The sequence below is a fragment of the Perca flavescens genome, chromosome 2 (genome assembly GCF_004354835.1).
Source record: "Perca flavescens isolate YP-PL-M2 chromosome 2, PFLA_1.0, whole genome shotgun sequence".
Taxonomy (NCBI): Eukaryota; Metazoa; Chordata; class Actinopteri; order Perciformes; family Percidae; genus Perca; species Perca flavescens.
Window position 1 is genome coordinate 26,259,366 of NC_041332.1, and position 26,206 is coordinate 26,285,571.

The following is a 26,206-nucleotide window of genomic DNA, read 5'->3' on the forward strand; positions in this document are numbered from 1 at the left end:
TTTAACTTTTTGTGATTATAAACCGAGACCAAAACCAACAGTGAATTAATCTCATCAACCATCACAATCTGTATATACACAGCCCAATAAAACCCATGCCAAGAACTAAAAGCACATCAAGCCATAATGTTGCATTTGTGGTTACATACAGTATTTCTTCATCACAATTAACATGGCCAGTGTAGCTTATTCTAAAACCACTCCATGTTAACATTTGGTATCTCTGAAGAGAAGTTTGATATCAGGCATAGTTTATGAAAAGAACTGAAAAAAACTGTATGATAAACCTTTTATTACAGTGTAGTGAGGGTCAGAAAACACACTTGACTGTAGAGGAAAAAGAAACCAAAGTAAATCATGATAAAAACAATAAACAAGTAAATTTTCCAGCAAGTTAAAGAGTCTAAATGCTGAAGTCGGCATGCTAACGTAATGTTTACCATGTTCGCCATCCTAGCATGTTAGCATGATATCTTTTGCTAATTAGCACTACACACAAAGGACAGCTGAGGCTGATGGAAATGGCATTAGTTTTTGACCAAATATCTGCAGTATTGGACAAATATAAACCTTTGACCTGCTGGTGGTGCTGGAAGAAAAGTCAGAGGATAACCAAAGTCTGATTCGTTCTCTTGGAACCATGAATGTCTGTAGAAAATGTCATGGAAATTCATGCAATAGCTGTAGAGAGAGTTCAGTCTGGACTAAATTGGTGGAGCAACTGACTAAGCTACTTTGCCATCCCTAAAGCCGCCCCCCTACAATGGATAAAAATGATATTGTCTGCACATGTGCCAATTTCTAGAAATGGGTTTTTGTCAATGTTATCATCTCTCCCTCTAGGTGTGTGTCAAAGGACCAAATGTATTCAAGGGATACCTGAAAGATCCTGAGAAAACTGCAGAGGCAATCGACCAGGATGGATGGCTGCACACAGGAGACATTGGGAAATGGCTTCCTGTAAGCGGGGCAGGCTGAAGGGCACTATTCATCATTGATTGTTGTGGATAGATAGGGATGTCCCGATCAGCTTTTTTGGCTAGATCCCGAGCAGATACTTGTATTTGCCTAGATAATAAAACTGCACACCGTTTTTTTTTTTTTTTTTTTTACATTTACAAAAATAGCTAAGTAAACAAAGTAACTAAAAGATGTCTTCAGCTTAATACACTTAACTTAGTTTGTTTTTGTCTGACAATCCCCGATCAGTAAAAAATAAATAAAATATTTTTTTTTTTTAAAAGCCAGTATCGACTCCGGTCGGGACATCCCTATTGATAGATGTATCAAGTGGAGTGGCATAGCATCAGTTGCAACCTTAATTTCAAGTTGTGTGTTGTGTTTGTTGCAGAACGGCACTCTGAAGATCACGGACAGGAAGAAGCACATTTTCAAACTGGCACAAGGGGAATACATCGCCCCCGAGAAAATAGAATGCGTGTATAGTCTCAGTGATCCAGTGGCCCAGATATTTGTTCATGGCGACAGCTTACAGGTTAGTAATTCATGTGAAACTGGTTCTTATCATAATGAACAGTACAGTTTCTAGTTTGGTACAGTTGTGAGGCACTGATCTTCATGTTATCCATGTTGTATTTTCCAGGCATGTTTGGTGGGGATAGTGGTACCTGATCCAGACTTTTTACCTATTTGGATCAAGAAAAAGGGGATTGAAGGCTCCTACTCTGAACTGTGCAAGAACAAGGTGAGAGTAATTACTATAACAGACTCAAACACACCGCCACAGTTGTTGCTATGCATGCTAACATTTTTTTCTGACTGTTTTAGGATGTGAAGAATGCCATTCTGGAGGACCTTCTGAGGTTGGGCAAAGAAGCAGGATTAAAAACTTTTGAGCAGGTGATTGTTTGAGTTAATCAAAATAACCTTCAAGTTCTAAATCTAGAATTCTGCTGCAGTTGGTCAGGCAGCAAATCTAATCTAACTGCAAAATGTTTGATTCAACATGTTCAAATTAGAGCTGAAATGATTAGCTGATTAATATATTTCATTGACTGACAGAAGAGATTGGCAACTATTTTGATAATTGATTAGTTGATTAAGGCCATATTTACATATCAGTTGTAAGAATGTGCTGCTTTTTGTATAATTTCATGGTAAACTGAATATTTGGGGGTTTTATTTTCACTTGTTTATTCTTTTTTTGCTATTTTTCTCTGTAGGTGAGAGAGATTGCGTTACATCCTGAGCTGTTCTCTGTCCAGAACGGCCTGCTGACACCCACCCTGAAGGCCAAGAGAGCTGAGCTCCGGAGTCACTTCAGAGAGCAAATTGATGAACTCTATGCCACAATTAAGATGTAAACTTGGAATTAGGGAGTACTGTAGTGAAGGTGACAGTCCTATAGAGCACACAACCAGAATAAAATTGTTAATTGAGGGGGTTTGCTCGATTTGTCTGCCAGTGACTGCCAGAATCTCAGTTTGAGGCATGTATTGTCCCTGCTTCATCTAGTAATTGTACCAATACATGTTTCCCACTATCAGTGGCTAATTAGTTCAGAATATGCCATAATGATGTTAAAAAACACAAAGGTGAAATATGATCTGCTCATGCCTGAAAGTGCCATTAAGTCTGACTATTTCCAGGTCAGAAAGGGGAAAACATTTCTTGCAGTTTTAATTCTTGGGAGACAGAAATGGATCCTATAAATATTATTTCAAAGTGACTAATATTGACTATTTATATATATATATATACCAGACTATTTAATGTTTTGTGCCATCTAAGTAGGTATTTAATGTAATCCTTAAACCTGTAAATAGTATACCTGCTCAAAATTCTATTTGTATGCAGAGTATTGTACCTGATACTCTGTAGTTGTAGTTCCCTGCATTCCTATGTTTCTCAATGCTGAAGGACTGATAAACCTGTTTTTAGTGCACAATTTAATTCATGGCCTTTTGGGAATCATGTTGCTTGATGGACTTTTTGTGCCTTTTTTGGTTGTTTGTTTTCTTTTAACATAGCATGGTTTATTTGTTTCAGATTTCAGTGCCACAGGTTGCAGGATAAAGCTTCACACTCAATTGTACTATGCATTTCAGTTTTCACGGTAAATATTTTGAACACTGGTAGCACGGTTTCTATTAGAAGAAGCAAGTTTTTCCAAATCAATTCCATGTCCATTTCTTATGTAAAACGGAGCAACATTTCAGTTGCGACTAAATACTTTATTGTGAATTCAGATGTTTTAACTAGATTATGATCTTCTCATCATGTCGAGGCCTCCTTGACAGTTAAAGCCATATTGTTTTTTTGTTTTTCTTGAATGACTTGTATGAAAAGGGCAAAGGTGCAGTTTTGTGCTCAAGTTATAAGTACAGTATCTTTATTTCTCAACTGATCCAAATAAATACTTTCTTCCAAAACTGGTGTTAAATTTCTGTCTTATACTAGAAAACATGTTTTTATGGATCCATGATCTCTTAATGTTTTGGTAGCTGGAAACCTATTTTTGTTAGTGTATAAAGTGCAATAACGCATGCATTGGCGAGACTTTAAGTCTCTCGGTTTATCATTTATAAGCACTATTTAAACATTTAATAACTGGTTTACACACTGATGTGCAGTTAAGGATATTTTAAGTTTTTTTTTTTTTTTTTTTTTATGAATTATGGACCTATTATGAAGACTACCTATTATTTTACTATATTGTCATTCATGATCTGTTTACACCAGCCACCACTTATGGGTGCTTATAGTGTTATAACCTATTTATTACATGTTTTACTGCTTGTAACAGCTAATAGGATGACAAAGTGTTGACTTTGATGCTGTCCGGCCAGTGCAAAATAACATAAAACTCACCCTCTACTGGGAGTCAAAATCTGCCATACATTTGAGCAGAAGCTGATCAGAGATATCTCCGCTGTTTTTTTTTTCAAAGTCGTCCAGGCTTTCTAAATAGTCCTGATCATCCTGTCCGTCTCCCCAAACATCAGTTGATTCCTCCTCTGGACACACTGCGCTCTGTGGGGCCTGGTTTGATGCCTGGCTGGGTACAATGTTGCCAGCGTCGTCCATTAAGTAAGCCTGGTCTTCCTCATCCTGTAAAGTGAGCGGAATACATTATCATACCCCATGTCTTTGAGCTTTAATAGAAGACAACAGGATTTCTGGCATATTTAATTTAGCCCTTCAGGATGCTAGTTCAAGTAATGCAAACCAACCAACCAGAGTCATGATGTAGCTGACGCAGATCTCCTGTGGCAGTGGGTAACCTGTTAGACATTAGAAATGTTTATCTCAAACTGGTCGTGTTACCACCATTGTGCACTTTATCACCCCACAGACAGATCATGTGCCGTTGAGTTGTTATTTAAAAAGTCACAATAGCTGCTTTCAGGGTCATAACTTACTTGGGGACCTGAAGTTCCTGCATTCAGGGTCATGACACTTCTGGTACCACTCTTCCTCTTTGAGGTCCACAACAATCCTGCAGAGGAGGATGAGACCAAATCAGAAGGGAAGTGGAGCATGTCTAAAGACTGTTAACAAAACATGAAACGTACGTACATGATGTTGTTGCTTTTATGGAACCTTTCCACGTTTTCACACCAGCGGTATTTTGCAATGTCGTAGACGAGCAGTTGTTCAGCAGCAAAGTAGTTCCACCGTCTGATGCCTGTTGAAGTAAACACCGATTCGTTGATTTATTGAGAAAATAATCAACTGATTAATCTATGATGAAAATGGTCATTAGTTGCAGCCCTAAGGTACCGAACGAGACATTTAAGGGTTTTGAAAGTGACATCTTTTGCAAAAGCATATATTTTATAGGCCCAAACACTTACTTCCATGTACACCATCCTTTTTAACCACAGTTAATACAAAGTTGTCCACTTCTTTATGAGGGGACGACAGGCAGCCAGAAAGTAAGTCTGCAAGTGACAGATGGGGAAAATGAACATAACATAAACTTAAAAGTATTTATGTTGAAAAATATTGATAAGCTTACTAATTATATAAAACATTATGCGAGTATGTAGAGAAAAGCCTCGGTTGTCAGTTCAGTGTTACCTGGATTTGTGGCTGACCCCTGCTGGCAATCAGGCCTCAAGGTTTTGGATTCCTTTGTTTCTGGGGAGTCTGACGTAAGAATTCTTTGACCTGTGAAACTAATAAAACACATTAATGAACTCTAATGTTGTGGCTGGATGAAGGTAATATTTTCAGCACACAGAAAACTTTTTTTTTTTTTTTTTTTTTTAAAAAGGTGTTCAATGTACCTCACATTACAGACTAAAGAAGCCAAGAACACACTTTGCTCGGCAGACATTCCCTTCTCAGGTTTGTCAATAAACTTGTTGTCGTCTGCCAACGTGAATGCAGCGTTCTTTCCCACTTTTGATGACTTGTAAAGGCGGAAATTTCTGTTCTTGGTGTAAACACCTGTTTTTGCAAATGACAACCATAATTATCTATTCATACGTACATACTGGCAATGTTTACAAATAATCTGTGTAAAAGGGGTGCTGAATGTTAGCTTAAGGTTTCTCTTACCAAGATCAACAAAGAGACACACTTGGCCATCCTTGTTTTTCACCTGGAGGAACCTGAGGTCTCTCTCTTCCTGCTTGCGCCTCTTGGCCTGTGGACTTTCAGCCATCTCATCTGCCTTTGCTGGTTTCTCCTCAGAAACAGCATGCGTTGCGCTGTCAATACATCAATACTAGAAATGAAACACATTTATAACAGCAAAGACATTTAAATATTTATTTTCATAAGTCTGAAAAACTAACCGTGTTTCACTGTTTTCTGCCACTGAATTTATCCCAATATTCAGGCCACTGTTGGGTGTGCTCAGGACTGGGTGAAGAATTTCATGGATAAACCTGCCTGAACAAAACAGAATATATTAACTCAGAGATTCTCAATCTTATTTCCCTTACAATATAGAGAATATACCAGTGACCCCCTCAATTTGACATAGCCTATTTTTTACACTTATATAGTCTTTGTTATGCGAAAGAACACATCGGGGGAAATGTATTAAAAAGAAAATAAACATGTGGCAGATTCTAAGAGTTATAGGTTTGTTGGATTACACAATTAATCCATGAGCTATTGTAGATTGAAAAATGTAAATATTATTTGTTGAACTAAGAAAGCTTTTGTAAAAAATATGTTTTTGTTTTGTTATCATGATAATTTAAATGAATGAATCTAAAAACTTTTCATGGACCCCCTAGTAGAGTGACACAGACCCCTGGACATCCCTGGACCCTACTTTGAGAATTATTGTATTATCTGAAGTATGAAAATTCAAAAAACATTCTTGCTGCCTCCATTGCAACACTGAACATACCCATATGTATGTTGTCTTTGAAAGCTGCATTTTGGAGATTGAAGATGAGATGTCGACTGAACTTCTCTTCCGTGCTGGAGTCAAGATTGAGGATATTTTTTGTGGAGCATTCAATCCCATAAACTTCCATTAGCTTGTCACAAACATACTGTCAACACACAAAACACAAACAGGTGAATATACTGTATATCATACAGCTTTAAGGTAAGAAAATAACAAGATAAATACTAAAAATAATCTATCCAGCTGTTTCTCCCAATGTTACTGATTCCAGACTCCAGAAGTAACTTTAACTACTATCCCCTTATTAACCCTTGTGTTGTCTTTCCGTCGACCACGCAACACTTTGTTCTTTGGAGTCAAAATTTAAAATAACATTTTTCAACGTTTTGGTCGTCTTTTTCGACATTTTTGTCACTTTTTTCCAACGTTCTTTTAATCATTTTTTTTTTCAAATGCTATGAAATTGAATAAAACACCCAAATTCAATGAAAGTAGTGATCTGATCATTTATTTCATTTGTGAAGAGCTTGTGTGGAACCATCCACTTTGTTTTTTTTGACAATTTGGTTGCAAAAAACCAAATTTTCTGATATAGAAACTTTTTATATATATATATATATATATATATATATATATATATATATATATATATATATATATATATATATATATATATATATATATATATATATATATATATATATATACATAAAACAATTCCACAATTCCACCCATTTCCTGTTTAAATAAACAGTAAATGGGTGGAATTGATTTAGTTATCAATGCTCTTATATTTATACTGATTGAATGTGGATAAGTGGTTATAGTGGAATATAGCAAGATGAAGATATGACAAGTACTCTACCTGGATAAGTAAAGACACCATAGCTTTCCCATCAGTTCCTTTGTTTGACGGCTTGTGGAACTCCAAGTCAAAATAAAGCTTACAAACAGCGCCCTCTGGTATCACCTCATAGCAGTGCATCAAGGACTGTGTGTAAGTCCTGAAAAAAAATCAAGAGATAAATTACCATCAACGCACATCATCGCATTTTTCAAACACACAAAAGAAGATGCAACTCAGTTTGCAATATATATTTACCTGTAGTAATGCCACAGCTCAGTATAACTTGTAACCAAGAAGATCCTTTGACCCAGGGACGTCTTTTCTTTTTCAAGTGCAAAAACATGTACATCCTAGGGAATGCAAGGCACAAATGACAGCTTTTTCTCCCCTTTACACACAGGATGTAAAATAGGAGGTGCAGACTGATGAGACAGTACAGCGTCAGAAATGTCTTGTGTTACCTCTTTGCAGCTCTGAGCGAAGCTGATAGCCATACTTTGACGAGGGAAGAGCTTCCATACTGAGGAAGGCTGGCACGGCCACAGTCGAGGTTTGTAGTGCGCGGCCAGAGGATTCAGCTGGAACGACTGAGCAAGCTGCTCAACCTTATTCAGTCGGTCTCCCCACTTCCTCATCTTCAACTCCTCATCAACCACTTATGTGTGACCCTTTTCTTGCACCCACACGGCAACTAGTTCATCATATGTCCACCTCCAAAGCAAGGTCAGAGGCCAGCTACAGTGCAGCGCGCCCACGGAGCTAGTAGAAATTCAGTGACTTGGGCAAGGAAACTTCAGCAGAGTGGATACTTGTACCTTGTTCCTCCTGTCATCCTTCAATCTGAAAAAAAACCTGCATTATACAAAGAGGTGTTTCTGTTATTTAGCCTAGTCCCTAATGTAACTACCGTAGGAGGACAAAACATTTTTAAAACACCTGTCAGTATACCAGCACTACAATTCAACAGCAAATTAGGCTACATCCTCCAAAATGACCATACAGTTGAATAAACACCTTGCTATAAATAGTTTCTAAAACAAATTCACATTATAACCTCCATGTATGTAGGATATATTGCATAACGGTATCCTGATGTGGCGCCATCAGTGCGTGAATGTTAATCTGTTGAGCAGGTGCACCTTGTACAGCAGCCTCGGCCACTAGTGTATGACTGGTGAGTAGTGCCTGTACTAGAGCTGGGCAATATATTGATATTATATCGATATCGTGATATGAGACTAGATATCATCTTAGATTTTGGATATCGTAGTATCGTAATATGGCATAAGTGGTGTCTTTTTCTGGTTTTAAAGGCTGCATTACAGTAAAGTGATGTCATTTTCTGAACTTACCAGACTGTTGTAACGGTTCTATTATTTGCCTTTACCCACTTAGTCATTATAGCCACATTACAGATGATTATTTATCAAAAATCTCATTGTGTAAATATTTTGTGAAAGCACCAATAGTCAACACTACAATATCGTTGAGGTATCGGTATTGAGGTATTTGGTCAAAAATATTGTGATATTTTATTTTCTCCATATCGGCCAGCCCTAGCCAGTACTATGTAAAAACGCTTTGGGTAGTCATTAAGACTAGAAAAGCGCAATATAAATGTAGTCCATTAGTTTTAGCTGGTGTCAACAATAAACTGGCAACTCAGTGTATGTTCAGTACATAAAATATCATGTAAAATATAATTATCTAGATTCCTATAGATATGTTATTAAACATCCCAACAGTACATAAAATATACTGGTTCCACCTTGACCAGCTATAACATTAAAATGCTGTTTAAGTCAGTAGTAATAATAATGTAATATTAGAACAAAAGACTATGAAAGAAGCCAAACAGAATAATTACATTTACTTGTGATACTTTAATACGTTTTGCTGCTAATAGCCTTAAATACCTTTACTTAAGTTAAATATTGAATGCAGGACTTTAACCTGTACGTTAGTGGAGTATATTTGTATTTCAGTACTGATTGTTTTACTTTATGCTATAGGAAATATTCAGATCCTCTACTGAAGTAAAATGATCAATATCACAATGTAATACATAGCTACTAAGTCCTGCAAGTAAAATTACACAAGTATGAGCACTATGTATGTTTTTATGCAAAATTAAAAGCAGACATTAGAAAGGCCCCTTTCAGAGTTCTCACATATTATTGGAGTAATGCAGTCATGATGAATAAACATGTTTTATATTTCATTTGGGTTTTAAAATATATAATCTGTAAAGTACCAATTAACTAACCTAGCTAGCTAACTGTGGAGTAAGTACAATATTTTCCATTGGAATGTAGTAAATTATTGGATTACAAGTACCTTCAAATCTACTGAGTAATAATCTTAACGTTATACCACCTGCTTGTTCAAGTAAAGAATAGTTCCAGTACCACCGTAACTTTATTCTGTAAACTAATTTACGGAAGTAACATTAACGTTAGTGAACATAGCTGGCTGGAACCATAGACAGTATATATCCTAAGGCTGGAACGGCTAACGTTAACCTTAATTTACGTTATTAACCGTAACTTAGCTAAAATTAAGCTAACATTCACGTTAACGTTATTTTATGTAGTGTATTTAGGAGTAAATTGGATATAATTTACCATTAGGTACGATTCTATGGTAAAACCTAAGCTAATCCAGTAAATTACAGTAACGTTTGTGTTTACCTGGTGTTAACTCAGTCACTTCTCAAAGTGTTTACATTTTGGCGCGTCTGGAACGGGAAACAGCACTACTTCCTTCCGGTAAAAAAAAAAAAAACAGTAGGCTACGACCCATATGTCAATGGCTACGACGACCATACTGTCTATGGCTACGACCAGACAACAATATTTGTTTTTACCATATGGTTTTTACTGTAAAAATGTGTTCATAGATTTGTAGCCTTATGATTAAAGAAAGTGGACTCTTAAAGTAAATGCATACGCATAGGCTACTGTGTCAGTATCGACTTTCGGCGACTTTGCCATACTAACAATGGAGATTGATGTGTTTTTTAAAATATATAAAACGGCATACAGCCTAGGCTACTGCATAATCATATGTCTCGTCATAGTCCTTCCCTTTGTGCCAACGTTACTGTCAGAAAAAAAACGTTCTAAGAGTTGTTATTTTCTTCGTCTTTATGTGAAAGTGATGAAATATGATTTTTTAGCCTATTGCTGTTGGATGTGCGTAATGATGTTTACAAGTTCCTTGTTAAGAAATAAAACACACACACACACACACACACACACACTTGCACTCTGCTTCCTGATTGTAATTGTAATGTATCTCCATGTAGGCCTAATGGTGCTTATTAGTTAAATGTATTTTTATGAAATTATATTGCACAATTTCACTTTAACTAGCCTATAATGACCAGCCAATGTTTGGCATGTGTCAATGCATGTTAGTAAAAAGAGCCTCCCATGACAAGTTGGCATAGGTCAAAGAGTAGATTTTCTGCAAATTTGAGCTTCAGCAGACTATGTTAAAGAAAGGAAGGAAGGAAGTGAGGAGGTCAGGAACCAGAGTGGGATATAACCTTGCAAATTAGGAAGTAGCCTATAGCTGTTGTTCACTGTTTTCAGTAGACTACTTGTATTATACTTTTTAAAGATTTTGTTAAAAGATTCTGCAGTAGCCTACTTTTACATTAAGGAAAGTATTTGTGCATTCCTTCGCTACTGAATGCTTTATAAGTGTTATAGTGGCAAGCAGCAACACTAGTCTAGCTAAAGATAAATTAAAAGTTTTGATATGGGGGGATGGTCAGGTTTCTCACAATCAAAGCAAAATATTCACAGTTAGCTTAATGTGTATCTTAGAAGTCTCTGCTCAATTTAACCTATGCAACTGATTATTAATCATTTACCTTATCGGCGTAGGTATTGTTTAATGAAAACATTTGAACCTCTTTTCAAGAAAAACAATAATTTAGTAATTTATCACACAATTTGGAAGGCTAGAAAGGAAGAAAGAAAGATAGATAGAAAGAAAGAAAGGAAAAAAAGCATTTGGCTTAAACAGGAAAATTAAGGCAATTTATTGGCCATTTAAGTTTATCTGGTTCACAAAAACATCTGCGACGAATCAGCAAAAGCTTACCACAGTAGCTCCAGCAGAACAGATAACTTGACATCAGGGCTCGCATAGCATGTTATTTCCTTTTACAGGAAAGGAAAAGGCGTTGCTTGGTGTGATAAGTTAGACAGACAATGTTCTGCAGAGAATTATCGCTGCCCTGCAGTTTGTACACCGACTTGATTTTTGCTCTAAGAAATTAATTTTCCTTGCTTAAGGTATGTCTTTCAACATTTACTTTTAATTTTAGTGTTTAATCATTAATGTTTATCCAGGGTAGGCATGGTGGGTGCCGTAAGGAAAGAATGTTGATAATGAGAGGGCTTGTCTAAACAAAGTGTTTGAGCCACAAGCCAGCTCATTCCATTTCTGGATGGTGTACAACTTTTTATACAAGTTTAGTCCTGCAATGTTTTTCTTGGATTTCTGTTTCAGCACTCTGGGCAGATAGAAGACAGAGGAGCCATTCAAAATGTGCAACGGAAGAAAACTGCTTCTTGCTGCAATCATTTTCACAGCTCTCAATTACAAAGTAAGTATATTATTACAAATAGCCATTCAAAACGTATGATAATATGACAATAATCTCTTTTCTTAAACATATATTTTGCATACTCAATTAAAGGTGACAAGCGCAAAAACACTGGACATGGCCCCAGATGCTGTAGATGACCTGTATGATGGATGCCGTAAAGAAGCCATGAAGAAGTTTATCAATCTAGGCCTCTTAAGAAAAGAGCTAAACAGCAGTGAGGGATTCCGGAAGGCATGGAGTGCAAATACCCAGTGTACAAAGCTGATCCCTGGAGGAACAAAAGAACACACTGCTGCACTTTTGGCATATGCTAAAGATACAGATTTTGCAAAGACCTTTGACAATGCAGTTGAGACGATGGGCGGAAATGTTAGCACCTATGAAAACCACTTCCATTTCAAGTCCCTTCACTTCCTGCTCATGGATTCAATGTTGCTGCTGAATCCAAAGAAAGACTGCAAGACTGTGTATGTTCTCCAAGACGAATACAAAACACAAAAGGGCTCAAAGGTGAGATTTGGAAGGTTCACCAAAGTTCACACAAGCTATATAGGGCTTAAGAAATTGTACGATTGGGATGGGCAAGTCTTCCTTAATATCACTTCTTGTATCTTTGTCAACCTGGGAGACAATATTTGCAGTGATGAACAGGACATGGCCCTATTATCTCCAGCTGAAATGTTTACTGTGGAGGCAGTAAATCAAATAAAAGATGAGAGAAATGAAGAGGAATACACTGAGGTCGTTTTGAAACACTCACAACAGGACAGCTCGCACAACTGTTACAGTTTTTCTCGGTAAGACATTTTCTTATAAATGAAATATTTGGGTCAATTCCATGACTATTAAATATATTTTATATGTGATTTCTTTATTAAAACTGTGTGTGTGATCCTTGAATGTTTACATAATTATGATTAATTAATGACGAATGGTTTGGCATCAAATATCTGAAACAGATACAAAGACCAAATCATTTTATCTGACCTATGTCAATTTGAACTGCACTGAGGCCCTTACATTTCCAAGCTTACATAATGAATAATAAAATATTTTAAAGACCCTGAAAAGCTGGTCTCAGATCTTTAGTATATCTCTACAACCTCAAATAGTATTGACTAAATGAGGAACAATCCAACTTAGTGTTTGGAAAAAAATATAATAATCAAGCTAATCATCTTCTTACAGGCTGTATGAGTGAGGGCAAAGGTTTGATTACTGAAGGGGGGGACAGGGGATTATTTTTTGACAGATGACAGAAGTGTAGAAATGTGAAAGGGATATACAGTATGCAGTTTACCAAGGTGCTCCTCAAACTACCATTTCCAGTGTCTACAATAAACCTTAAAGTGGTATGAGTATTTTACTGCATTAACATTGATTGTTGATCTGTGTCTTTTCAGGACAATTACTGTACCTGTAAATATCTGTGTGGGTGTGGTTTGATCAGATTTGATTGACAGTGCTAATAAAATTAGCAAAAAAAACCACAACTTTGATTTTGAGTCAAATTTTGCTTATTCTTTATTGGTGCTCAGAAGTCGGTGGCATAATTATTTTTAGCTGAGCCCTGCCAACTTCATACCGGTGAAAAGAGCACAGAGAAAACAAAAATTAACAGATCTCTTATATGAAACAACAAAAACTGTGGCAGAAAGTGTAATATTCATGTAGGCCCAACTCGCTCATTGTAAGGAGTTGATTTTTCATGGGCTTAAAGATATTTTGATATTAAAATATTACCCAGGATATTCATCTGTCTTCCTTTGTTTCCATCTCTGTAGGTCCCCGGCTGATGTACCCACCCAGTGCTTTGTGATGATGCTTGTGGCTTTATCTTTTTTTTTCTTTATTAACTATTAAGAACAAATGTAAGACAATTAGCAGCTCATAGTGCACTGGGAGTTATTATGACACAAAACAGTGCATTGTATGTGCAGTTGAACAATAGACAATCTATTCATGTGTGATGCTGCCAATTAAGGTGTGGCAAGCTTTTGTAGTCCAATGCAAATATATAGTCATATCAGTGTATTTTAATTACAAGATCCACATTGTCTTCACGCATATCAACTTCTTTCTTTTATAGTTAATTTTTGGGGGCATTTTATGTATCCGAGTATTTACAGGAAATGAGTGGAGAGAGAGAGAGACAGAGAGAAAGGGGGGGGGGGTGGGTGGGGTCCCCCAGCTGGACCGGAACAAAGTATGTTGCAGTCAGCACATTAACCTCTAAGCCACCAGGGTGCCCCAAAATAAGGCAGATTCAGCTTTTTTAGTCAGCTTGAAGATGCATGAGATGAGCTTTACATAAACAAATAAACTGGTTGAACATTCTAGAGCTGACCTTTGGCAATCTTTTCATGGGACAACTATATTCACAGCCATTTGCAAACAGTGAATTCATTAAATGCAGGCTGGATCCCACCCTACAGTGATACCTGTGGAGGACACAAGTCCAAATATTTAGATAAACCCCAGTCAGCAGATCTTTAACAATGGTTATGAATTTTGTTTTGATTTTATATCACAGTATATGGTGAACAATTTACAACACATGCTTTTATATCGTTAAACACTGCGCTAAAACTATACATGCTATTTGGTTGAGTTGCTGAATTAAGTTGCATGAGGTTAATGACACTTTAATATACCTATTACACTGTAAACCATAATATAGGAATTCAGTGGAATCAACTCATCTTTTATCATTAACTCAATATAAATATGTAATGTTTTTTAGTAGACCTCCCAGCATGCATTGTATCAGAATGATAACACTCTGGAGACCCCTCTTTTTTGTGGTTGGAAGAAAACAGATATGATGGAAACTTGCAGTTTGTCCTACATATAAGTAAGTTTGTAATACATGTTAAATTAAGTCATGGTTGTTTCTTCTCATGATATTAAAAACAATGGGAACTATGACAATGGTTGGTATTGAATTCAGTCCTTACTACACCAATATTAGAACAACATTTCTGAGAGTCGCAGCAGTTGTTATGTTTGTACATATTCTGGTGTGAGTGGATTCTATAGGAGCAGCCACAGCTTTATAATTAATATCCTAGTGATGAGTGAAGAACAGACTCTTTAATCTGTAAATGGTATGCATGCGAGGAACTATACATGTATTGATTTAACTTAATATCTAAAGTTTCTTAAACTTGTTTTCTCAAGTTCAGTGAACTCAACTGGTTTTACATTCACACAGTTAATCTACATCATAATGCAACAATAAAACACTAATTCACTGTAAAGGATATAATTTGTCCATGTGTGTTTGAGTCTGCACCAAAACATCAGAATATTATAGCACATACTGTACATACACAAATTATATAGAAAATGAATCATACTTACGGTAAAGAGGAACTCTAAGATCAGTCCTAAACAAATTGTTTTAAAATGGCACATGCTTTTTCCAACTAACAAAAATTACAGCAGCAAGCACTTGTGAAATTACACCCAACCAGGGTTGCTTACAGTTTTTCTCAGTCGCTTTGGTGCATTTCTCACATCATGTTGTCAATCACGGCCTCACAATGGCTGAGGCTGGTCGTAGGGTGCAGCCAAATGTTGGGAGAACCATTGTAAATTCAATTATTCAAACATTTCGTCGGGAGAACAGGTGTGTATAAATGGACAGTAATTCAGCACTAAACAATCTGCACTGCACTACTGTCATTGTGTCATACATGAAGCTTGCAGTGGGACAATAACTTGTAACTGTACATTTTACATTTAGACGTACAGCTTTACTGCATCACACATTTAGTGTATTGTAGTGTAGTGTTACAGTAAAGATTTGCCATATTTACTGTAATTTTACTCTGCACCACAAGACAAGACAACCTTGCAGAGGTGGAAGAGGGCGTATTTTTACTCCGCAACAAGAGGAAGCCATTTGTGCAATGGTGATTGCAAACAATGCCATAAGGTTGAGAGAGATACAAAGTGCTGTTATAGAGGATGACAACGTCTTTGGGAATATTGAATCTGTTTCAGTCGCTACAATTGACAGAGTGGTCAGGAGGAATGAAATGTGCATGAAACAATTGTACAATGTGCCATTTGAACGGAACAGCGACAGAGTGAAGGAGATCCATCACCAGTATGTACAGGTAAAACATATATGTGTTCTATGCATATTCTAATGTTCAGTGCTGTAAACTGTTTACTTTGTGTAGTGTCATGCACTACACTTACATGACAGTTCTGTGGATGTGTATTCAAAGCGCATACTGTACAATATGTTGTCCAAAATGCAATATGTTACACAGGAAAAGTTGTTATAGTTTTTCTCACTCCCTCTTCTGTAATAAAGCATGTACTGGAGCTGGAGGCCAGGGAACCGCTGCACACATTCATATACCTTGATGAGGCGGGTTTCAATCTGGCAAAAGGTAGAAGACGTGGAAGGAATCGCATTGGACAGAGAGCAACCATTGATGTCCCAGGCCAACGAGGAGGGAATATTACTATGTGTGCCGCCATCTCAGAAAACGGCGTCCTCACCCATATCCCCTGTTTTGGTCCATACAACACACAACATCTGCTGAATTTTTTAGACACTCTTTACAGGGACATAATCCCTGAGAATGAGAGAGGTCTAACTGGAGACCATCTGAACAAGCATGTTGTTGTTTTGGATAATGTGAGTTTTCACCACTCAGATGTCGTCAGACAGTGGTTTGCAGCACATAATAGGATGCTGGTGGAATATCTCCCTCCCTACTCACCATTCCTAAATCCAATAGAGGAGTTTTTCTCTTCCTGGAGGTGGAAGGTATATGACCGGCATCCACATACCCAAATGGCCCTTCTAGTGGCCATGGATGCAGCATGTGATGACATCACAGCAGAGTCCTGCAGAGGGTGGATTCGCCACTCGAGGAGATACTTTCCTCGCTGCATTGCAAGAGAGGATATTCGCTGTGATGTAGATGAAAATATGTGGCCAGACAGAGAGGAACGTCTGGATGTTCATGAATGATTACAGTACTATGTATGTTGTATGTTCAGTTCAAATATGTACTGCAATATTGTTTACCGTTGTGCACAGCTGTACCCAAAGGGAGTTTATGTTTGTTATAAATAAGGGTGTATTTTTTCTTTTGCGCAATGCTGTGAACAAATTAGAATTGCAAAGAGCATATGCAGTAAAAATGTGAAACATACATATTCAGTGTCTTGTACTAATTTACCTCACTAAATACAGTAATGTGTAACTTTACTGTATTTTTCAAATGGCTGTGCAAATAGTATATAGTGCTGTCTTGAGCATTTTCAGGTAGTGTCACCAAGATCTGACTTTTTTGCATTGGAAAACATTTACAGAGTAAACTGTCATAATGAAAACATGACAAAGCCATTTGACTATCTTGTTCATAAACAATGGTGTCAGGACTTTTCATCTTGATGACACTGACACTTTCATTGACATGAATACTTGCTTTTGAGGAATGAGCTATTCATTTTGAGCAAGTGACACGCTTTTGCAGGTTATCAACTAGGTTTTGCAGTTTGTACTAATTGTTTTGAGAACTGCATTAACTGTTGTGCAAATGTAAATAGTGATGTGAGAAATGCACCAAAGCGACTGAGAAAAACTGTAATATCAGTGTCATTATAATAGATTTAAGAGCTTTAACAGTGGAAGAGCAGCATTAATATGATCCTGCAGTTATTGTTGATGAAATCCATCTGAGTAATGGTCTGATGGCATTAAATATAGGTCTACAATGAGCAGAGCATTTAATCAAATGCATATACTAACATGTTATATTATAGCACACACAGTGTAACATTAAACAAATGTAATAAAATGTCAAAATCAGCTCAAAGTAGATAGATAGATAGATAGATAGATAGCTAGATAGATAGATAGATAGATAGATAGATAGATAGATAGATAGATAGATAGATAGATAGATAGATAGATAGATAGATAGATAGACAGATAGCAGCTGTAAAACCTATACCCAGACTTCTAAACGTTAACCACAACCATCAGCGTTAATTTACATTATCAGCTATATAAGTAAAGAAAAAAACAGTACAATAGGCATTTGTCAGCTCAAAATAATGTGTCAAATAAACCTAGTGAGCTGGACTGTGTCCAGTGGAGACAACTAACTGTCTTTATTAATGGGCTCAGAGTTGAGTCTTGACCTGTGTCCACGGGAACAAGTGCTCTTGTTCTTGCTGAGGATGCTGGTGTCGACCCGAGAGAGGGTGCACATGCTGCTCTGGTGACCAGGTCGAAGTCTTGTGTTTCGGAGCTCCAGCTCATCATAGCTTGAGACCCGGACAAAGGGACAGCAGCGGAAAACCCACTTGAAGCCGGCCCGGAACCTGCACCCAAATCAACCCATAACATGTAATTACGTTGCTGTGTACAAATGGAGTACCTACATGTGTATTGTTTGGGTTGTGGGGGAGAGTTATTTGTACCCACCTGCTGTTGAGGCAGCAGTAGATGATGGGGTTGTACATGGTGGAGCTCATTGCCAGCCACAGCACCGACAGGTAAACCTGCTGGATGTACTTCCACTTGACCAGACGTTTGTTGAGACCTGTCGCAATGAAGTAGACGTGATAGGGGAGCCAGCAGAGGGCAAAGGTCACCACTACGATGATCATCATCTTCACCACCTGCACGAGGAAGGAGACAAATATGAATATTATGAGCAGGACAGCATTTAGACACCTTTCCTCAGCATACAAACTGCAACAGTGCTGCAAATTGCAATCAAGAGCAGGTATGCTTTTGGACATAATGAAGTGCAAAATTGTAGCCAATAGAGGGGGTCCAAGCTGGCATTTTAAGATTCATATAGTCTATAGGCTGTTTTGGAAAGTTTTGGGGCAAGACAAACACTGATGTATTTGAGACAGAGGGTTGAAACAACGAGAGAAAGATGTGTTAACAAATTTACTTGGCTCTGTGTGGACGTAATCTGATCTAAAACAGAACTAAACAAAACAATGAGTTAAAAGATAGCATAGACTCCACAGAGCTGGAAGGAACTGCTAATTCTCTGTGGGTTTGTCACTACAAGGGATATCTTTCCCAGTATACATACATATAGTCATTTGATACATTGTTAACTGTTGATTAGTGCAGCTTTAAATAACTCAGCTTTTTTTTGTCACCAACTAAAACCTTTTGAAAATTCATTCCCTGCACCACCTCCATAACTCTTCAACAAGACAAACTCAAATTAAGGTAGCAAAACTCTGTAAATGCCATTTCCCTGTGATTTTGACTACTTGAAGCCCTGGCAGCTCTTTATATGGACATTGTCTCTGAAGTAACGAGTATATTGTCTGATTTTCTTCATTCTGATCACAATGGTTTCCATTTCAGGAGTGCAGAATGGCTGCCGTATGAAGAAAGGGAAAGGTCAGCGATGACGCACTAGACCCAGCATGTTCCACAGGTAGGACGGATGAGAGAGCAGCACAAAAACTCATCAGTGGGATGCAGCACAATGCAGAGCTGTGGGGAGTCAAAAGGAAGCGGGAGGCTATTATACCATCAGCAGATGCTCATCTGCTGGACAGGGAAGATGAGAGCGACTTCCTCTTATCTCCACCCCAAATGGCATCTTGTCAGCATGGGCCTTTAAATCAAGCCTGACATTGTCTTGTACCTTTGTTTCCTGACATTTATAAATGTCTTTTATCTCTCACGGCTCAATTTTGCCAGCAATCTGAGCCTCTGATGATTTTTTTTCTATAAAGCCCTTGAAAAGTTTGTAAATGGCAATCCTGCACCTGCGGCTGTGTCTATTTCTGTTTACTGTGTGTTTGAGGTTCCAAAACAATATTACTAATGTAGACTCTCGAGGGAATGTATTATATCTATTTTCAAGTAACTGTTAGTTTTGTAGTTTACATTGATGCACACTTCATTACACTCATTTTACAGAAGAAATATGAGGTAAATTAAGATGAAATTGAGGAGTGTAATGTGGTCATTGTCAAAAAAAAGTAGCGAAATTTAAATTTGCTTTTTTTTTATTCCATCCAAAAAAATCTTTATCACCTGCAGTATTTTGGCTGTTTATCAATCAATTGTACTCTTTAGTGTTAATCCAAAGGCTGTCTTGATAGATGCTCATCAGGACAGCTGTGATGACCTTAATCCCTGTTTAACCCAACCCTTACAGGAGCTGCTGCAGAGCTCACTGCGCAGTCTGGCTGATGACGTCGAACTACAGTGGAACAAGTGCTTCTGGAAGTCTCCTTTTCCAGGCTGCACTTGCAATAGAAATTATCTTTACAACAGCTCTGCATGACACATTTTACAGAGTGAAGCTGTGTGTGGTTCAAACGGTTTTGTCTCACTGTATACCTGATCACATTTGTTTTAGGTAACCAGCAGAGGCCTTTCAAACATGGACTATGAACTGTTAATGCTGTTGGAGAATGGTGTCTCTGCTCCTGGGAGGTTATAATGCAACAATAAGAGAATACTTTAAAGTTTGTCTTTGTTTTTTTATTTAAAGCAACACAAAAGCACTTTTCCCGCTTCGGTCCCCCTACAGGTTGGACGCGGAATTGTCCATTACCGCTGTCGTTTCATTCGAACTACAGATCCGCTACCCGATCTGGCAAACTTGCATAATTTAATATAATGGATAATTCCGCTTCCAACCTGTAGGAAGACCGAAGCGGGAAAAGTGCTTTATTGACATGCATGCTGCCTCCTCCATAGTTTGATGCCTCGACTCTGGGTATCACAGTTCTCTACGCTTTATATCCAACTCATTGTCCCATACACATCACTGTGTACTTTCCTGGCCTTTATTAAGCTCAAGGAGACAGCAGCATTGGTATAGCAAATTGTTTTTTACAAAGCCATATTGGGTAAACTTATCCATATCTGTGTAATCTCCTGTGACTCACCACAGCTTTTGTGATTTTCGCTCCACTAGATGGGGGCTCTGCCTTGTTCCCAGGATTTGTGCAGAACTTGTTAGAACAGCTTTCTCCTGTTTTGCGACCTAGTCATGGAATAACCTTGAGAACACACTACAGCTTAATAATTTAGTCTCCCTGGAAGAGGTCAAATCTCTGATAAAAAAAACTGTGTAGGTGAAGAGTGCAATTGCTATTCCAAAAAAATTGATTTTGTATTATATATCTGTTGTCCCTTTTTTAAGTTTTTAAAGTCCTCTATTTTTAATTGTCCCTTTTCTGTTTTTGACATGCTTTATTTAAAAAAAAAAGGTGTAACCTTGTAATTGTGTGCTATTGAGGTCTCCCTTGAAAAAGGGATTTTAATCTCACCTCATTAAATAAAGGTTAAATAAGTAAAACAATAATAATTTAAGTTGGTAAGAGTGCAGGTTAACAGCAATAGAGCTTGTGGTCATCTGTTTTTTTAAGGCTACGGTTAAGATATTCATTATTTCTTGCTTTTCTACACAAAGGGAACCAGCTTTTTTTTCAGCAGCCGCGTCAGGTGTTTATATTTCTGTCTGTCTGTGGCCAGATTTTGTCACCATGACAGCGTCACAACCATGCAAAATGCCGTCACAAAATGTGTAGTTAAGATCAAAATGAAGAGTTTAAAGATGGGTGTGGTCCGAGCAAGCGAGCCAGAAGAAAGGGGGGAGGAAGTAGGCAAGGGGCCATTAAATTCAATAAACGTGGTGTTTACCTTCCTTTTAGCCCTGAGCTGTCCATGATAGTTATCAGATGAGTCTCCTGGGATCTCCCCTCCCCACAAAGTCACCCCCACAATGGTATAAGTGATGCCCATCACCACTAAGGGCAGCACATAGACCAGAACTGTCACTATGGTATGATACCTGCAAAAGTAGACAAACATCACCAGTATATATTTTAATTGGTGTGACAATGACGAGCAGAATGAAGAGATTGTAAACAATGACATATCTGGAGTTAATGATACAGTAGATACAACCAGATGATGCACATTGAAATACACATGCAAGAAACTAGACTACAGCCCAGCTTTGCCATGACAATGATGATGAAGCAGAAAGAAAGGGGGTTTGTCAGTGTTCTCACATGAAGGGGTCGTCAGCCATGCGAGGCCAGGCCACGTAGCAGAGGGTCCTGCGGGGCAGAGCTCGGGTGGTGGAGAAGTAGCAGAGAGGGAAGGCCAGAACCACGGCCAGACTCCAGATACAGACGATAACTCCCATAGTGGCTTTTGCCGACAGACGAGGCTTCAGGGGATGGATGATGGCCATGTACCTAGAGGTCAAAGGTCACAACATTGGCCTAAACTATGACTTTATGTTAGTGAATTCAAACATTACGCAAAACACAACAGTTCCAGTATGTTGCACCTAATGCAAACCTGAACACATCTGGCATTTTGCAGACTCACGCACTATATTGCTCAGATACAGTATCTATCTAAAGACAAGTTCAAAGCTGTTCAATAATGCTTCAGGAAAATGCAGCACTACCTTTTGAAATGACCTGAAATAATTAGTGATGATGCTTCTATTTGTCATCATTGTTTTTAAGGGGTTGATTTTCATCGTCTATTTCTTTCTTGTCTTTATTTTCGGCAGAAGAGAACCATCTTTAAAACCCTTTTCTTAGTAAGCATTTGTAACATTTAGCCTACTGAAGTTTGTCTTTTCTGTAACATGTTTGCTTATTTTTTTCTTTCAAGGCTCTCAAGGTGCAGATGCTTTCTAATAAAGTCCTTCATCTCCCTACAGGTTTTATCTGCCCTGTACTCAATCACAGCAGCGTATCAGCAAAGTCTTGGTAGACTACAAGGTGTGTAGAAAATGTATAATCATATCTGCCAGTTATATGCCACTCTGTTGTCCTTTCACGAAAACTGTTAAAGAACAATCTTAACTTTAACATTTGAGAAAATGTTATGTTAAACCCTTATGTAGCCTACATGTTTACATAATCTAATATATCTAATATGCCTGTTTGCTTCCCTTCCAAAGACACACAAAGTACATTGATAAATAGAGTGTACATGCACTTAAAATCAATTTAGGTATTACTGCTTCTATTGGTCATCACTGATTTCCCACCCATTTAATTTTTTTTTTTGTGTAAATGGTGCCCAGGCATTTTAGGCATGTGAAGTAGATGTCACTTTTCATTAAAGTTGTAGTTAAAAAAGTCAACTGAGTGATTGCCAGTATTTAAAAAAAGATGCATTTGTTATAAGTTTTCTGTTTTTACAACTGAAGTTAGGTTAATCTGGTTTTGTGTAATCGTAACCCCCTTTTTTCATTCAGAGCACTGCAAAAATTGAAAGACGCATGGCTTAAATTGAATTACGGCTATCTTAAAAAAGAAGTAAAAGTAAACTGAACCAAAGTTCTGCTTATTAACCGAATTGCTGTGGAATGTGAATTGTAAAATATCCCAAATTGTTAAATAATCTAGAGGCATAGGCTACAGACACTTTTATGAAAACAGAAAACAAGAACGAAACAATTGACATATAATCGTGGAATTAATATCCCTAAAAACACTTCCATGCCTGCAGCATGACATAATCTTCTTACCTGTCGATGGCTATGGCGGTCATTGAGTAGATGCTGGCGAACACAGCGGTGACCGGGAAGAAGTTGTGAAATCTGCAGTAGATCTCTCCGAAGTACCACTCTCCGTGAGCCGCGTAGATGAAGTTGATGAGCGTGTTGAACGCAGCCATCGAAACATCGGAGAAAGCCAGGTTCAGCAGGAAATAGTTGGTGACAGTTCTCATTCGCTTGTGCGCCAGAATAATCCAAATCACAATCAAGTTTCCGAAAACTGCCACAGCCAGCACCGTGCTGTAAGCCGCCGACCACAGCACGATGCGCCACGCCGGCTGCACAAACTGGTTGGTCGGATTCCTGGTTGTGTTGGAATCATCCCGTTCAGAGGCCATTCCACAACTGTTCTCAGTCGGATCTGATTTAGTTGGCAGCTGGCAGGCGACATAAATCACTTTAGCAACTCTGATGCGCAACACACGCGCAAGAGCGTGACTAGAGAGACAGAGAGAGTGGTCCTGATGCAGTTCTGTTATTACGCACACAGATGTAGTGGAGGATAAAAAAATAGAATTCAGTGTATCAGGTTTTCTTTTTTTTTTCGACCTGGCACAATCCCTGATCACATATCTCTATTAAAGGCTGCCAAGCTGATATTACATGTAGGCTATATTAAAACAATATGAATAGGCATTTATTTATAAAGATTTATAACCAAATTTGCAGTGGTGGGGGAACTTTTCAGATTTAAGTAAAAGTACCAATAGGTTACCACACTACCACAGAAAATCTCTGTAATTCTGCATTGAAAAAAAGTTACACAAGAAAAAGTTACTTAAGTTAGAGTGTGTAAGTATAAATACTAAAAATGTAGCCTACTTAAGGTAATAAAGTATAAACTACTCAATGCAGAAAATGTTTTCCTGTGACTGTTATACTATAGGTGCACCGAACCATGAAAAATTCATTATTATCAAAATAGTTCCCAATTCATTTTCTGTCAATCCACTAATTGATTAATAGAATAATCATTCCAGCTGTATACCTGTACTGTTGGGTAGTTTAATCTATAACAAAGCATACTATTTTATAAGCTCTTCATATGTTTTTTGTGCAAAAATCTTAACTTGTAAAGCAATTAAATCTGCCAAATAATTCTAGTAAGTAAAAAAGTACTTTATTTCCCTCTGAAATGTAGTGGGGTAGAAGTATAAAGTGACATGAGAAGAACATACTCAAGTAAAAGTAAAGTACCTCAAATTTGTATTTCAAAATTAAATTTGTTACGTTCAACAATGGAAAATTTGAAATTACATTACATCCATTTATTTGCCAAAACTATAGTTACAATAAGTGCATTCAGCCTCCTCCTACAACCTGATGCTGATCCAAATCTGCACGTGTGTATTGTGGTCATTTTTTCCAGCCCATGAGACTATCGCTGTTACCCTTCAAATCATGACTTTGACTGTAAGACTCTGCATGCTAAATGTCCATGTCTTACATTAGAGCTGTCTGAAGCCTTGTTTGGCTCTGAGTGTGACACAGTTAATCCTTTATAGCTGTGCCATCAAAACAACGCTTCAGAATTTGATGTAGGTTGGTCTTTATGTAACAATATAAGCTCAAAACAGATCAAGTGTAAAGTCCATTAAGTGTTAGACATCAGGTACAGGCTTTCTCTGAATGTTTCTCATTGTAATGTTCATGTAAAGAACCCTTAATTCAAAGACATCTCTTCATGTTTCACCTCCAACATTATCTACACATTAGCACAGAATATCCAGAGTCTGTTTTCTCGATTCATTTTCAATTATGTTTGACTGCAAATCAAAAAATAGTAAGATAAGATATATTTGTCGAAATACACATTGTCAGGAATAAACTGCCAGGCTCAAAATCATCAAATACATTACATTACTTATTAAAAAAAAAAAAGAATTCATTTGAAAGTGAATTCAAACGTAGACATTTTTTTGTAAAAACTCTAAATGTCTAAAAGTGCACGCCTTGTAAAGACACAGCCAAAACGTTTCTGAGGGATTATAATGAGGTCATGTGATGTCAGAGTTATCATATTTATGAGTTTCATGTCAACATATCGTAAATATGACGAGGAGATTTTTGTAAAATCTCTGGTATTTCTGACACTTCACATTTGACGGTCAGTCAATGTCATTAAACCCAAATGTAATCGATATGGGGATATATTATCAATGATCAATTTAGTCCTCATACGACACTCTTAATCTTACAACCATGAACCTTCGTAAATCCTTCCACAGGAATCTTTCAATCTCAGGGACCTGGGTAGCTCACCTGGTAGAGTGCACACCATTTATAGAGGTTTCCTCCTCGACACAGTGGCCGTGGGTTCAACTCCAAACTGTGGCCCTTTTCTGCGTGTCATTCCCCCTCTCTCACCCCTTTCACATATTCAGCTGTCCTAAACAAATAAAGGCATAAAAATGCCCCAAAAATAATCTTAAAAAAAACACCTATCCAATATGACAGGAACACTGCATTGAAGGCATCATTTCCAGAGATAATAAATCAGATGCCAAAAATGTTGTAATCCACACTGCAGCCAGTGAAGGCATCTGCCTCACAGAGAAAATTAGCACTTCTTTATCCTGCTGCCAATTTGCTTAAAGTGTACCTGCTGCGCTTGTCTTTATGAGCTGCTTTGTATAATTTGTTGTTTCCCTTAGTTTGGCATCCCCCAACAATAAAAAGTTTTCTGAGCACATGGAAGTACTGATAGATTATGAGTTCATGGGTCAGTCTCTTCAGAGCACACAAACACATACAAAGCCATGCACGCTGGGAAAAGACCACAAGAAGGTCAAAAAGTCTGTTTCCTCTCAGCAAGACCTCATTACCCACAGGCCACCTCT

At 37.7% G+C, this 26,206-nt stretch overlaps 4 protein-coding genes across 8 annotated transcripts in view; 2 read left to right on the top strand and 2 right to left on the bottom strand.

The window, feature by feature from the left end:
* acsl1a (acyl-CoA synthetase long chain family member 1a) overlaps positions 1 to 3,392 on the top strand; it is a 24,575-nt gene extending 21,183 nt beyond the window's left edge. For all 3 annotated transcript variants that reach the window (XM_028592660.1, XM_028592668.1, XM_028592650.1), the window contains exons 17-21: positions 844 to 960; positions 1,352 to 1,495; positions 1,604 to 1,705; positions 1,789 to 1,860; positions 2,184 to 3,392. In XM_028592660.1, coding sequence (XP_028448461.1) covers positions 844 to 960; positions 1,352 to 1,495; positions 1,604 to 1,705; positions 1,789 to 1,860; positions 2,184 to 2,324 — 576 coding nt within the window. In that variant the 3' untranslated portion in view covers positions 2,325 to 3,392. The remainder of the gene's footprint in view (positions 1 to 843; positions 961 to 1,351; positions 1,496 to 1,603; positions 1,706 to 1,788; positions 1,861 to 2,183) is intronic.
* Positions 536 to 9,960, bottom strand: primpol (primase and polymerase (DNA-directed)). 2 transcript variants are annotated; one of them, XM_028592691.1, is made up of 15 exons: positions 9,872 to 9,960; positions 7,643 to 8,021; positions 7,437 to 7,531; positions 7,200 to 7,338; positions 6,332 to 6,479; positions 5,766 to 5,862; positions 5,527 to 5,678; positions 5,253 to 5,415; positions 5,044 to 5,141; positions 4,818 to 4,904; positions 4,540 to 4,648; positions 4,383 to 4,459; positions 4,198 to 4,244; positions 3,832 to 4,071; positions 536 to 1,646 (listed from the first exon to the last, which is right to left on the bottom strand). In XM_028592691.1, exons 2-14 carry the CDS (start codon positions 7,814 to 7,816, stop codon positions 3,835 to 3,837), a joined length of 1,623 nt encoding a protein of 540 aa, XP_028448492.1. In that variant the 5' UTR covers positions 7,817 to 8,021; positions 9,872 to 9,960; the 3' UTR covers positions 536 to 1,646; positions 3,832 to 3,834. The 2 variants fall into 2 exon arrangements, with proteins under 2 accessions (XP_028448492.1, XP_028448484.1); XM_028592683.1 differs by having other exon boundaries at positions 7,643 to 8,033; positions 9,872 to 9,944.
* Positions 9,961 to 11,351: 1,391 nt separating this feature from the next.
* On the top strand, positions 11,352 to 13,968 carry si:ch211-145b13.6 (ecto-ADP-ribosyltransferase 5). Of its 2 annotated transcripts, none has more exons than XM_028604910.1 (4): positions 11,352 to 11,488; positions 11,706 to 11,802; positions 11,896 to 12,602; positions 13,590 to 13,968. In XM_028604910.1, exons 2-4 carry the CDS (start codon positions 11,743 to 11,745, stop codon positions 13,666 to 13,668), a joined length of 846 nt encoding a protein of 281 aa, XP_028460711.1. In that variant the 5' UTR covers positions 11,352 to 11,488; positions 11,706 to 11,742; the 3' UTR covers positions 13,669 to 13,968. The 2 variants fall into 2 exon arrangements, with proteins under 2 accessions (XP_028460711.1, XP_028460720.1); XM_028604919.1 differs by lacking the exon at positions 13,590 to 13,968 and having other exon boundaries at positions 11,896 to 12,315; positions 12,434 to 12,586.
* A 3,875-nt stretch (positions 13,969 to 17,843) lies between these two features.
* On the bottom strand, positions 17,844 to 23,749 carry tacr3l (tachykinin receptor 3-like). The gene is made up of 5 exons (XM_028603536.1): positions 23,337 to 23,749; positions 21,853 to 22,041; positions 21,479 to 21,629; positions 18,266 to 18,462; positions 17,844 to 18,162 (listed from the first exon to the last, which is right to left on the bottom strand). Exons 1-5 carry the CDS (start codon positions 23,702 to 23,704, stop codon positions 17,940 to 17,942), a joined length of 1,128 nt encoding a protein of 375 aa, XP_028459337.1. The 5' UTR covers positions 23,705 to 23,749; the 3' UTR covers positions 17,844 to 17,939.
* Between the last annotated feature and the right edge of the window lie 2,457 nt (positions 23,750 to 26,206).

Coding starts and splice junctions, on each gene's coding strand:
- primpol (XM_028592691.1), bottom strand. CDS start 7,816: ATGAGGAAGTGGGGAGACCGACTGAATAAGGTTGAGCAGCTTGCTCAG. Junction 7,532..7,642: donor TCGCTCAGAGCTGCAAAGAG/GTAACACAAGAC, acceptor TGCATTCCCTAG/GATGTACATGTTTTTGCACT. Junction 6,480..7,199: donor TGGTGTCTTTACTTATCCAG/GTAGAGTACTTG, acceptor GTGTGTTGACAG/TATGTTTGTGACAAGCTAAT.
- si:ch211-145b13.6 (XM_028604910.1), top strand. CDS start 11,743: ATGTGCAACGGAAGAAAACTGCTTCTTGCTGCAATCATTTTCACAGCT. Junction 11,803..11,895: donor TCACAGCTCTCAATTACAAA/GTAAGTATATTA, acceptor ACTCAATTAAAG/GTGACAAGCGCAAAAACACT. Junction 12,603..13,589: donor AACTGTTACAGTTTTTCTCG/GTAAGACATTTT, acceptor CCATCTCTGTAG/GTCCCCGGCTGATGTACCCA.
- tacr3l (XM_028603536.1), bottom strand. CDS start 23,704: ATGGCCTCTGAACGGGATGATTCCAACACAACCAGGAATCCGACCAAC. Junction 21,630..21,852: donor ATGGCTGACGACCCCTTCAT/GTGAGAACACTG, acceptor CTACTTTTGCAG/GTATCATACCATAGTGACAG. Junction 18,163..18,265: donor TACTGCTGCCTCAACAGCAG/GTGGGTACAAAT, acceptor ATTTGGGTGCAG/GTTCCGGGCCGGCTTCAAGT.